General features: G+C 41.9%; 1 protein-coding gene and 1 long non-coding RNA gene across 13 annotated transcripts in view; one reads left to right on the plus strand and one right to left on the minus strand.

Annotated features, from left to right (window-relative positions):
- Positions 1–13851, plus strand: part of LOC120407779 (T-cell acute lymphocytic leukemia protein 2-like) — a 119735-nt gene that overhangs the window by 7807 nt on the left and 98077 nt on the right. For 10 of the 12 annotated variants that reach the window (XR_005600247.1, XM_039543837.1, XM_039543840.1 and 7 more), the window contains exons 4-5: positions 9118–9321; positions 12998–13275. Coding sequence is in view for 10 of the 12 variants with exons in the window: in XM_039543837.1 (XP_039399771.1) it covers positions 9118–9321; positions 12998–13275 (482 nt within the window). In the remaining 2 variants the exon portion in view is untranslated. Of the gene's footprint in view, positions 1–9117; positions 9322–12997; positions 13276–13483; positions 13595–13851 lie in introns of those variants that run through there. The other 2 variants (XM_039543848.1, XM_039543847.1) reach the window with 2 other exon arrangements.
- LOC120407781 overlaps positions 8095–13851 on the minus strand; it is a 108106-nt gene continuing 102349 nt past the window's right edge. The window contains exon 4 of the long non-coding RNA XR_005600250.1: positions 8095–8160. This is a non-coding gene — a long non-coding RNA (uncharacterized LOC120407781). The remainder of the gene's footprint in view (positions 8161–13851) is intronic.

Here is a 13851-nt window from a genome sequence, read left to right on the forward strand (position 1 = left end):
TGAGATGAAAACTTACGGCGGGTGGGGGGGGTCTCTATTTATGTACTAAACAGCTACTGTTTTGGCTTACTTAGAGTTAATTAATGTTTAACAAGTTTTATACAAAGTATTTCTTTGAGCAGGCTTCACACAGACACAGCTGGTGGCTTGCAGGTTAGAGGCTAAATCTTGGGAATCACATTTACTTCTAATATAAACCTTCAGTTATAAAGTATCAATTAACAATAAATCATTTCTAACAAAAGATTATTTTTCATATAAACCATGTCTAATATAAACCTTCTTTAATATCCCTACACCAGCCAACAATTATTTTTACAGTGTGCTCAGAGACATAACTTTTTTTTATTGATTATGGTGGTACCTAATGGGGAGAACAAGGCTGAAGAACTGAAAGTTCCTTATGACCGAATTCCACTCTCTACCATAAAGATTAATCAGATTGAATAGGTCATTGGGAGGCCTTGCTCTCCACTTCTCCAGAGGACTTTTTGAACCTTAAAAGAAAAGGTTCAGATTGGTCACTTGCTATTTAAGAGCAGAAAAAATGCAGATCTGAGTGGTGACATTGTTAAAATGATGGATCATCATCATCATCATGTTCCTATTACGCCTCTGGCGTTTAGGGCAGTGACGAAGCTCTTCCACTCCTATCTGTTTCTGGCAGGTCTTTCAATGGTTCCCCAGCTGTGGCCCAGGTTTTTCAGCTCAGCTTCCACAGCTCTTTGCCATGTTGTTTTTGGGCAGCCTCATTTTCGCTTGCCTTCAGGTGTTCATCTTATTGCTACTCTGGTGATGGAATCAGTTTCCATCCAAAGCATATGACCAATCTGTCTCCAAGGCCTCCTGGCAATGATGGTGCTCAGATCCTCTTGGATGCACTGTGTCAGTAGATCTTGGTTTGAAATTGTTCGGGGCCAAAAGATGCAGAGGATTTTTCTAAGGCAGGTTGTATGGAATGAAGACAGTTTGGACATATCATACTTTCTCATTCTCCAGCATTCTGCACTATAAAGTAGTGTTGAAAGTATGCAGCTCTGATAAATCTTGAGTTTGGTTTTGGTGTTGTATTTTGATGATTTCCAGACTGTATTTAAGCTCCTGAAGGTGCTCCTGGCTTTACTGATTTTCTTCTGGATGTCCTGGCTTGTTCCACCATCCTGGCTGATGGTGCTGCCCAAGTATGTGAATGTTTCTACATTGGTGAGAACATAATCCTCTATCCATACTGTTGATAGGAAGGCAATATTAAAGTTCATGATATATGTCTTATTGTGGTTGATTTTCAGTCCAGTTTGCTGGCTGAATGCATTGAGTCGAGTTGTTTTTTCTTGTATATGGTTTTGGGTGTGTGCTAGGAAAACAACATCATCTGAAAAAGTCCAGGTCTTCAAGGGATGAGAAGAGTGTCCGTTTAATGCTCTTGGCATGTCTTGTGTTATACGCCGCATTACCCAGTTGATGGCAATGTTGAAGAGGATTGCAGACATGACACACCTGTGCGTACTCCTGTTTTGACTCCAAAACTGAGCTCACTGTGATCAACATTGCATGTAAAGTTGAAATAGAAGCTTTTGATTACGTTAATTATACGGAAAGGAATTCCATATGCCCGCAGAATGCACCACAGGCTGGTCCTGTGAATGCTATCAAAAGCCTTCTCAAAGTCTATGAAATTTATGTATGCCATTCTAAGCACCGTTCTGTTATGTTTCGTAGAGTGAAGATCTGGTCTGTGCATCCATACCCTTTCCGAAAACCAGCTTGCTCTTTTCTGAGAACACTATCAACTGCCTCTGATATACGCTAGACTATGATCTTACACAATACTTTGCTTGGCACAGATAAAAGTGTGATACCATGCCATTTATTACAAGCACTAAGAGTTCCTTTCTTTGGTATCTTCACTCTAACCCCATTGGTCCACTCATCTGGCACTTTTTCCCTTTCCTAGACTGATGTAAATAGAGGGGCCAGGATAGATGCTGCTAATTTAGGATTTACCTTGAACAATTCTGCATTCAAGTTATCCTTGCCAGGAGCTTTCCCATTTTTTAAGGATTTGATGGCTTGAATGATCTCTTCCTTAGTTGGGATATCTGTTGATATCAAAGCAGCAGAGAGTCCTGTGGCACCTTATAGACTAACAGACGTATTGGAGCATGAGCTTTCATGGGTGAATACCCACTTCGTCGGATGCATGTAGTGGAAATATCCAGGGGCAGGTATATATATGCAAGCAAGAAGCAGGCTAGAGATAACGAGGTTAGTTCAATCAGGGAGGATGAGGCCCTCTTCTAGCAGTTGAGGTGTGAAAACCAAGGGAGGATTGATTGATAGTTGATATCAAGATCATCATCTTCCTCCTAGATGTTTCCTTCCTCTTTAGGTGGCTCCCTGTTCAGCAATTATTTGAAATGCTCTGTCCAGCGCATTTATTGTTCCTTTTCAATTGTTAGTAGGTGTCCTTGTTTGTTCCTGATGAGAGTGTTTGTTGGTGTCTGCCATTTACCACTGATAAGCCGCTTCATTTTGTAGATGGTTCCTTGTTCACCACAAGCAGCTGCATCCTCTTGTGTTGCCAGATTATCACTATAATGTTGTTTGTCTGCTCTCACAAGGTGTTTGACCTCCTGGTGTGCCTTGCTATACTACTCAGGGTATTTGTCCTTTAGCTTCTGGGGTTTTGTGTCTAAAACTTTTTTTTTCAGGGCTTGTCTGGTTTCTGTGGCGTTCCATGTGCAGTGTGTAATCCACTCCTTCCATCTCTTCTGCCTGTAGCCTAGACAGGCTTCACGGCTCTGTTTATAAATTGCTGTTACTTTGTACCACTTTGTGTTGATCTCCTCATCCACATTCCCCTCCTCTTCATCCAGGTCTGCAAGTGCCTGAAACCTGTTCTTTAACTGCAGAACGAAGGCTTTCTGTATTTCAAGGGACTTTAGCTTGTCAATATCATAACGTCTATGTCCCTTGTTTGGTGGACCCACACGTCTCAGTTTTAGCTTGATGGAGGCTGGTAGAAGGTGGTGGTCACTGCCAACATCTGCACCCCTTTTTGCTTTCACACCTGTCAGTGAGCGTCACCGTTTGCCATGGATCATGATATGGTCAATCTGGTTCTTATCTCTGTCATTTGGAGAACACCATGTCAGCTTGTGAATTTCACTATGTTGAAATAGGGTTACGCCGATGACTAGGTCATTCATATTACAGAAATCAACAAGCCTTTCTCCGTTTTCATTCATGGTGCCAGACCCATTTCTTCCCATTGCTCTGTCATTATTTGTGCTGTCCTTACCGACCTGGGCATTCAGGTCTCCCTTGATGATAGTTAAGTTGTGACATGGCACTCTCTCTAACTCTGCCCGTAGTATAAGGTAGAATTTGTCCTTTACTTCTTCATCACTGTCATTTGTCGGAGCATAACACTGAATTAGGGTGATATTATGTTTCCCTTTCAGTCTGGCTCTCAAGTCTGCTGCTGATGGATTTCCATTCAAGCAGGGAATGCGTCACTCCCTTCTTCAAAAGGATGGCAACACCCTCATAGTGTTGTCCATCATCCCATCCAGAAAAGAGCAACGTTTCTCCTGAGGCGGCTGTTAGTCTTCCTGATCCCGTCCATCTGCTCTCACTGACACCCAGGATATGTAAGCTGTAGCATCTCATCTTTGCTGTGACCTGAGCTAGTTTCGCTGTTTTGTACATTGTCCGTACATTCCAAAAAACAAGTTTGTTTTTTGTCTTGGTGTTGAGCACTTCAGTCTTCATACCAGTGGCTTCCTTTCGGCTTTCACCACTGGCAGTCATATGGGTAATTGACTCCTGAAGGCTATCACACACAGTAATGGTCGATTTCTCCGTCGCTGTTTCTGTAACATATTTTGGTTTTTTACAGGCCAGGGTTGTTAGCCCTGTGCCTAACCCTCAGGCTGGAGGACCAGGGTGTCCGTTCTGTCTGGCTCCTCCCCACAGACCAATCCGGGAGCAAAAAGCCCCTGCCGACACAGACTCTGGGGATCATTAGAGCATGCAAGCTCTCCCACCATGACTGGGCACAGACACCAGAGGACAGAAAATGGATGGTCATGCCAAATTATCTACCTTTTAGGAACTAGTTTATTTTAACTACAGTTCATAATCCTGTGTATATGATACAGTACACTAAGACTCTCAATAGCCTTCACGAAGAATCCAAAACCGAATATTTAAAGAGAGTTTATAGCAAGTGTGGAATTATGCAATGATTTGGATTTGGATTTTTGTCCAGAGTCCTTGCCGTTGCTGGTTAAATTTTATACCAGAAATGTTCGTAGCCGTGTTCACCTTTCAAAAATCTGGGTAAAGTAAAAGATACCTTCTGTCAGATCACCATACAATGTAATACTTATATGTTCCAAATGATGCCTCTGTCAGATGAGCAAAATTACAAAGCATTTGAAGACATTGGTTGAAATTTCCTATTTTTGAAATGGAAGTTGTCATAAAACAGTTAGTTAAGGGTTAAGGACTCTTTTACCTGTAAAGGGTTAACAAGCAGAAACCTGATGAACACCTGACCAGAGGACCAATCAAGGGACAAGATAATTTCAAATCTCTGTGGAGGGAAGTCTTTGTCTGTGTTCTTTGTTTAAGTTCTCATTCTCTCTTTGGATTTAAGAGAGGCCAGACATATTCTTCAAGTTCTCCAAGGTTTTCTGAAGTATTTTCTTCTATTCAGTATAGTGAGTATTAGAAAGGCGAATTAGTCTTATAATTAATTTCTGCATTTGCAATTGTGTGTTTGCTGAAGGAATATCTTTATTTCTGTTTGCTGTTACTTTGATTATTCTGAGAAAGGAGTGGGGGAGAGCCTCTCCAGGTTTATAAGTTAGACCCTGTATTTTTGCATCCTGGTAATACAGAGATAGTGTACTTTTTTCTTTCTTTAATAAAATCTTTTCTTTTTAGAACTTGATTGATTTCTTCCCTTGTTTGGATTTTCAGGGGAAGGGGAGGGGGGAAAAAGTGAATCCCTCTTTGTTTGATTCAAGGAGTTTGAATCCAGGTATCTCTCCTAAGGACTAGGAGGGGGGAGAGGGGAATGCTTTATTTCCCTTGGTGCTGAGATTCAAGGAGTTTGAATCTGTGTTCCCCAGGGAAAGTTTTGGGGGAACAGGGAGTGTGTCAGACACTTAAAACTTGACCGGTGGCAGCAAGAACCAGATCTAAACTAGGATTTTAGTTTAGAGGAGTCCATGCAGGTCCCCATCTTGTGAACGCTAAAGTTCGAAGTGGGGAATAAACCTATGACAGAAGTATTGAACTCGGGTTGTGGGTTTGGGGACCTCAGAGATTCTTTTGTCTGTGTAGTCCTCAAGACACTTTTTCGCCTTTTAAGAAACATTTCTGCAGGACCTGGCTTTGTCTTTCCTTTTCTGATGTAGAAGTTCTGATCCATACCTTTGTGTCCTTCCAAACTGAATATTGAAATGCTTTGCTTATTGGAATTCCAGCTTGTTTAATAGGCTGCAGCTGACACAAAATCACCAGCTCAAATTTTTACTGGCAGATAGTTGCATTACATAATACTGCACACTTGTTTGACCTTGTTTTGCTTGCTGTCACTCTAGCTTCATGTTAGTTGTTTATGCTGATTTATAAAGCTCTTCACAAACGAGGCAAAGTTACCTCTCTGAGCTACAGCTCCTTACTCCACTGGTTGGAGGCAATGCTGCAGGTCTTATTACTACTTCAATATCAAGATATATTTTGGTTGGCTATTTTTTTTTAGGGCTTAATCCTTCAGGCTGCTGAGTACTGCTGAAAGAAGCTCAGAGAGCGAAAGATGTAATGCTTATGCTTGGTATTTGTTCAGAACCTCTTTAGAAAAGTGGGTTGTGAAGAGATCTCTGTGCCTGCACTGAACTCCACACTGGTGGTTATGGAGAAAAGTGGATGTAAGGGGGAGACTCTGTGTAGGGTTGCCAATTTAGTAATCACACAAAACTGAATACCCTTGCCCCACCCCTTCCCCTAGGCCCCACCCCCTGCCCTGCCCCATCCCCAAGATCCCACCCCAGGGTGCGGGATGGGGCTTTGGGATGGGGCAGGGAGTTGGGGTGCAGGAGGGGGGTGAGGGCTCCAGATGGTGCAGACTCGGATGGGGGTAGGGATGAAGGGTTTGGGGTTCAGGAGGGGGGCTCCGGGCTGGAGGATGGGACTGAGGGATTCAGAATGTGGGAGGGGGCTGCGGGTTGAGGCAGAGGTTTGTGGTGTGGGAGAGGGTACGGGCTCTGGGCTGGGGCCAGAAATGAGGGCTCTTGGTTTGCGGGGGTTCAGGGCAGGAGGTTGGGGTACTCCCAGTCAGTGGCATAGCAGGGCTAAGGCAGGCCCCCTGCCTATCCTGGTTCCATAATGTGCCCTGGAAGCGGCCAGCAGGTCTGGTTCCTAGGTTTGGGGGGGCCAGGAGGCTCTGTGCGCTGCTCTCACCTGCAGGCATCGCCCTCCCCACCCTGGCCAATGGGAGTGCGGAGCCAGTGCTCAGGGCAGAGGCAGTGCGTGGAGCCGTTTGGCCCCCCTGCCTAGGTGCTGGCAGCTTCCAGGACGCAGCGCGGTGCCAGGACCTTTAACGGCCCGCTCAGTGGTGCTGACCAGAGCCGCCAGGGTCCCTTTTCGACTGGGTGTTCCGGTTGAAAACCAGACGCCTGGCAACCTTAAGAATGTGCCCTGGCTATGACCTTTGGTTTAAATACAGTCCTGTGCTTGCAAGTGATGTGCATAGTAGCCATTTTAAAGAAGTTTAGGTACTGCCAGCCAGGAGTAATGGCTACTCTGGTATGTTCAAGAGCTGTATTTGGGGAAAGTCAAAGCAGGGGCAGCTGCGAGGACTGCCTTCTTACACAGAAATATGTGGTGATTCTATGAAGTGGCATTTCTCATAGCCAGCTACTGAGTGCTTTGTGACATGTACTGGACGTGATGTTCTTTCTGGCTCAACAGCCTGCAGGAATAGCTCCCTTGTAGCTTTTACGTTATTGGATTGTTAGTAACAAAGCAGAATACTTATCCTGCTGGTGGCTCATTGCAGTTGTTTCTCAGCTTTCATTCTGCAGGATAAATTATTCAACTTCTCTGAATACCTGAAACTTCTTGACTTCAGGACTATCCCCCGGTACCTCTTGTTTAAGTTTAAACTTGAAGAGCATTTCCTCTGTGAAAAGTGGCTGTAGAAATGACACCTTCCTTTTTCCACAGATTTACTCCCTGATATTCAGAGGCAAATCTGCTCACTTTAATGACAAAAGTAATACTTTTACTCCTTTACCTTCCTAGTAGTTGTATTGGCCCTGCAGAGCTCAGGGGGGGAATGGATTTCATCCCTCCTTGTGAAACTCCTATAGAACTGGTTCCTAAATTCAATTTGCTGAGCTATATTCTGTTGTCAGTTACACTTGTGCATCTCTGTTAAAGCCAGTTGTGTTCTAGAGGTAGCAGAACATGGCCCACCGAACGTATCTTATTGGACACAGTGTGTGACCCAGACAAAACCATAGCTTGGCATTCGAATGCCAGGTTCAGTTTGCAGGGCTGGTAGTTGGAGGGTGGGAAAAAGTCTCTTGACTGAACACATTTGATCTGGAATCATTGAGGTATGATGAACATGCAACCCTGCAATGCCATTTTTACATTCACTTTCAGAGTAGAACTGCACATTAAGGCATTTGTTCGTAATTGATTTAATCCATCCTGCAGTGTTAAATTAGATTAACTTTTAATTATTGTCACAGTACGATAAATTGCTGTAAATGTTTGTTGGTTTTTCTTCTTCCATGGAGATGTGAATGTATCTAATTGAAAGAATACCTGTGTATGAGTCAAGCTAACAAATCACCCTCCTAGAGACTGGATAATCTTGCTGAAGCATCTATTCCTTACAGTGCTTTTTTTATACTTACAGACATCAGAATGGTCTAGACCAAACAAAGAGTGCATTACATACAAGCTTGCCTGAACAGTGCACCTTTTGTACATACCAGAAACCAGAACATTACAAAGAGCATACTTGATACAGGATCGATGGCATGAATTGCGCAGTTCTGCTTAACGGAGTGACCAAATGTCCCAGTTTGCTCAGGATACTCTTGAAATCCACTTGCTAATTCTTCTCCCTTGCCCCTCAAAAATAAATATGCAAAAATTCCTGATTAGATTTTGCCAGTTCCACAGCATAAGGCACTGTGAAATAGTGCTACCACGAGCATGTTTTATGATCAGAGATCGTTTCCTTCACTCTCCTTGTCAGTTTCACCATTTGTAAAATAGGTTAAGAATATTTATCTGTTTCTGTCATATTGATGGGAATTAATTAGTTAATACATGTATAGTGCTTTGAAGACCTAAAGTGGTGAATACATGCTAATTATTATTATGGCATATAGTATCTACTATGTGTAATAATAAACTCCTCTTCCTCCCAAATTTGAGTGACCATTTTGTAAGATGACTAGCTTACATGACTATATAAACCTGTTGACTGGGATTTTTTTTTAAGTCGTCTTGTAAAGAATTTTAATTCTAATTTGTATGAATATCACAATTTGTGCTTTCAGGAAAATTATATATTTTTGTTAACTTATTTCATAAGTGAAAAAAGCCAGTAAATTTCACTAAACCCACAATTTACTCTTAATTTTGCTGCTGTTGTCTAACGATCATTGTCTCAAAAGCTAGTGTGGCCCTACGTTTTCCAGTAGAGGGCTCTGCTGTACAGCAAGAAATGCACTGGCCAGAAATATGGAACACAAAATGTGAGCTTAGAGTTCTTGAAAATATATGGATATGAGAGCTCCTATATGTCCACCTAAGGACTACATAACACACATAAAGTATAGCCAATAAGTGAAGGATTTTGTTCTTAAATTTGTGTCACGGGGGAACCCTGTTCTTTTATGTACACACTTCACTCTGTAATATCCTTTGGAGCTATCAGGTTTGGTGCTTATTCCACTTTCTGTTCCCATTGGAAAAGTCTTATTGGGAGAGGTCAATTCCTAATGGAGTCATAATTTTAAAAGGTTAACTTTTACACACTTATAGGGTGATCTGATTCTTATTTTTTGCTCTTCCAAACAGCACGTGATTAAGAAATTCCTTGGTTTAGTGTCCAGTCACAATGTACCAGTGTATCTCATTGATCCTTTGGTTCTGGGATTAATTCAGAAAGACTATGAACAGCTCAGCAGCTCTTCTGATGGCATGAGCCCAGAATGCAAGTATTTCTGTGCTGCACGGGACTTCACCACATTTGCATTACTGGACAAAACATGGAAACATGAAGTAAGATTTTCTCCTTTTTCATTTTTGTCTGCTGTGATGCACCCAGCCATTATAGGATTAATGGTTGAACAGAAAATACTTAAAGACTTCCAGGTTTAAAGTTCATGATGTGGAACTGGTCTAAAAGTGGTGGTGTACTTAAATTTTTTTTAGAAACCTTTAGGTAAAGGGAAGTCATGCAACAGTCTGTTCAAGATGCATGGCACATGGCAGGGAAGTCCCAAAGAGAGACTAGCTTCTGCCAACGCTCTTGAGAAGCTCAGATAAAATGTTTCAAAGGCTGTCTCAGTGAATTGAGAATTCATCAGGTAGCCCAAAGATAGTTGGGCCACTGTCCACAACATACATAGACTGAGGTGAGAGGGGACCAACTTTCAGAAGAAAGAGAGGGAGAGATCTGTTAGAAAGGGAGAAGAAAAAGAAATAGAAATTTATCATACGTATAGCCATAGTAAATTTTGAGTAGTATCCATTGCAGAGGTAGCAGAGCTGTTAATGTGCATTTATATGATTGTTTCATAATGTACAGCAACCATATACTGATGTATGTTTGTTACCTTGTCATTTATTTTTTATATTATAAGATTTTAATTAAACTCTTTCTGACAGAAAAAGCTGGGGCTTTATGATAAAAAGAAAAGCTAGGTGTACAAAATTACTGGAAATGTGTATTATTTGATTAACTTGCACAAGATATATGGAGATGACTTCAATAAAAATCTAAATAATTTTATTTAAGAAAGGGGGAAAAAATGTGAGACAGGCAGACGTAAAACTCTCTTACTCAAACACAGTGAAAAGTGGTGGCATTTTGGGCCTGAGTAAAGAAGGCCGGCTGTATTTCTTTCTTTCTCTTTGTGTCTACTAATTTTAGCTTACAGAAACTGAGCATAGGGCCATGAGTCAGAACACTATTCTAGCTTTCCCTCTTTGTGCCTCAGTGATGCCATCTGTAGAAGGGGAGCTTACAATTTTGGATTTGCTGTTGAAAAGAGCTGTTTAAGTCTTGAGTGATATTCTTCTTCTCTTTAGTCATCATCTTATTCCCCTCCCTTGAGGAATATGTTAAAGCTGACTGGCTTCATGTAACTTGTGAAATTTAGGCTAACATTTATGCAAAAAGAAGGATTTGCAACAGTCAAGTCATGATATAATCAAGGCATAAATAAGGACGTCAGAAGAGTCAGGTTCAATGTAAGAATGAATTCTGGGAGTGATCCAAAGCTAAAGACATGGTGCTGTGGGGTGGGAGGAAACAAGTAAATTCAAAGTCAAGGACTCTCTCAAGGTTTCAGCATCGGTATTTGATAGTGGATTTGATAGTGGATGGAAAGATGTGAAATCTCTACGTGTGTGTGTGTGTTTTTAATGGCTAAAGAAGTAGGATTCAAACAAAAAGAGAAGAATACCAGGGAGCTGAGTGCTTGCATAAGGCATCAGGAAGGGTACAGTGTTTCATAGCAGAATCTATAAAGTAGCACAGAGGTTGGCCGCTTCAGTGTAAACATTTATAATCATTCCAGTGAAAAATCTGTGCGTATATATTTACACAGTGGCAGTTTTGTTAGAACATTATGTGAGAGTTGGATTTAAGTAAGGGCTTGTCTACATGAATACACCTCTACCCCGATATAACGCGTCCCGATATAACACGAATTCGAATATAACGCAGTAAAGCAGCACTCCGGGGGGGCGGGGCTGCGCACTCCGGCAGATCAAAGCAAGTTCGATATAACGCGGTTTCACCTATAACACGGTAAGATTTTTTGGCTCCCGAGGACAGCGTTATATTGGAGTAGAGGTATATTTAGTTTGCAGCAAGTTGGGCTGTGAATCTACCCTGCTCTAGCCTGCTATGTGCTGTCAATGTGCACTAAGCTGACAGTCACTAACAGTTCATTAATGCGATTTGATCTCCTCCTTTTTGAAATGGGACTAATCAAAATGCATTAATGAACTGCTAATGCATGTCAGCAGTATCCACGCTGAGGGTGTGCGGCAGGCTGGTGCAGGGTAGATTCACACCCCAGCTTGCTGCAAACTAAGGGCTTGTTTACACGTAGAATGTTTTAGTGAAGAAGCTAGTATGCTGATGGGAGAGCTTCTCCTTTTGACGTAGTTAATCCATCTCTGCAAAAGGTGGTAAGTATGTCAACAAGAGAAGTCCTCCTGTCAAAAATGCTGTTGCAGTTTTAGGATGCATCAGGCGAGGTATTTCCAGTAAAGATAAGGAGGTGTTAGTACCCTTATACAAGGCACTGGTGAGACCTCATCTGGAATACTGTGTGCAGTTCTGGTCTCCCATGTTTAAGAAGGATGAATTCAAACTGGAACAGGTACAGAGAAGGGCTACTAGGATGATCCGAGGAATGGAAAACCTGTCTTATGAAAGGAGACTCAAAGAGCTTGGCTTGTTTAGCCTAACCAAAAGAAGGTTGAGGGGGGATATGATTGCTCTTTATAAATATATCAGAGGGATAAATATCAGGGAGGGAGAGAAATTATTTAAGCTTAGTACCAATGTGGACACAAGAACAAATGGATATAAACTGGACGCTAGGAAGTTTAGACTTGAAATTAGACAAAGGTTTCTAACCATTAGAGGAGTGAAGTTCTGGAACAGCCTTCCAAGGGGAGTAGTGGGGGCAAAAGACATATCTGGCTTCAAGACTAAGCTTGATAAGTTTATGGAGGGATGATGGGATGATGGGATAGCCTAATTTTGGCAATTGATCTTTGATTATTAGCAGGTAAATATGCCCAGTGGTCTGTGATGGGATGTTAGATGGGGTGGGATCTGAGTTACTACAGAGAATTCTTTCCTGGGTGCTAGCTGGTGAGTCTTGCCCACATGCTCAGGGTTTAACTGATTGCCATATTTGGGGTCGGGAAGGAATTTTCCTCCAGGGCCGATTGGCAGAGGCCCTGGAGGTTTGTCGCCTTCCTCTGCAGCATGGGGCACGGGTCACTTGCTGGAGGATTCTCTGCACCTTGAGGTCTTTAAACCACGATTTGAGGACTTCAGTAACTCAAACATAGGTTAGGGGTTTGTTACAGGAGTGGGTGGGTGAGATTCTGTGGCCTGCATTGTGCAGGAGGTCGGACTAGATGATCATAATGATCCCTTCTGACCAACGTTTATGAGTCTATGAACTTAGCACTGTCTACGCCGGGGGTTAGGTCGGTATAACTGCTTCGCTCAGGGGTCTGGATTTTTCACCCCTCTGAGTGATGTCGTTATACCAATGTGCGTAGCGTAGACCTGGCCTTAAATGTTCATGTAGGCAAGCCCTAAGTAATGGAAGAGGTGTCATATCCCAGTGTGTATTGTATGATTACGGGGCTTTCACCAAAAGAGGGAAATCATCAGTGGTTTCATTGTGCATTACAAAACTTGGAGAAATCGGGACATTTAAGCTTTTTTTTTTAATCTATTTATTTTGGTATTGCTGTGAATTAAGGTAAGTGAAGTGAAAACAAGTAGAAAACGAACATGTGCATAGACGGTTACCATCCTTTTAAGGTTTAGGAGAAATTCTGGAATAGGTAGGACCTGATTCTGATCTAATTTGTATGTTGTAAATCAGGAATAACGTATGTGAATGAAGAATTGGCCCTTAGTATTGAAGTCTTGTTTTTGTCCTTTTGTCCTAAGTGTTGTTTCTCTGATGTTTAGGTGAGCTTGTTTAGGGCTGCTGAAAAAATGGGGTTCCAGTGGCTAAAGATACAGAACAAAGACCCCCGTTTGGAAGGGATGGATGACCTCTCTGGGATTGAAATTCCCCTCCACTATATCTTCAAACTGGCAGCTCATGCCATCCACCTGGTGGTATTTTATGAGAGGAATGGTAACTATGTCTGGCATGGCCCATTGCGGCTGAAGCAAAACATAGACAGAAAGTTTGTGCCTTTCCGAAAGCTACACTTTGGTCGCTACGCTGGAGCTTACAACAAGTAAGTTAAAAATGGAGGAAGACAAGGAGGATATAAGGCTATTATAGCACAATAAATACTACCACTTTGTCTTAAGATCAGTAATTCATGGTTCATAAAGGGCAAGTTATGAAATTCATCTGTTCACTAAAATGCAGGTGAATCAAAAGTTTAAGGTGACAGATCCAATTATATTAATAGTAAAACAAGTATTTTCCCCAATTTACAGATGGAGAAATTGAGACACAGAGAGGTTAAGTGGCTTAACCTGAGCGTGAGAGATCCAGTAATGGGCCAACCCAGCATTGATTTGTGGTAGGATATTTTGATTTCCAAAGAGGTATAGTAGCACATCTTGCCAGCAGATAATTGAATGACTCTGCTTGTCAGCTTATGTCTGAAATATTTTGAAAGAAAGATAGAGATTGTCATATTAGCAATATCTGATATTAAAGAAGTGTAACCTCTTTCTGTACCTTTTGTATTATGCTACAGAGCCAAAATGTGGTCAGAAAACTTCATATGGGACACTCTCAGCATTGAGAAAAGGGGAGGCTACATTTGCAAAAAAGATCATTGTAACAGCACCTAGTGACT

Source organism: Mauremys reevesii, linkage group 6 (assembly GCF_016161935.1).
Source record: "Mauremys reevesii isolate NIE-2019 linkage group 6, ASM1616193v1, whole genome shotgun sequence".
In the NCBI taxonomy this organism is placed as follows: Eukaryota; Metazoa; Chordata; order Testudines; family Geoemydidae; genus Mauremys; species Mauremys reevesii.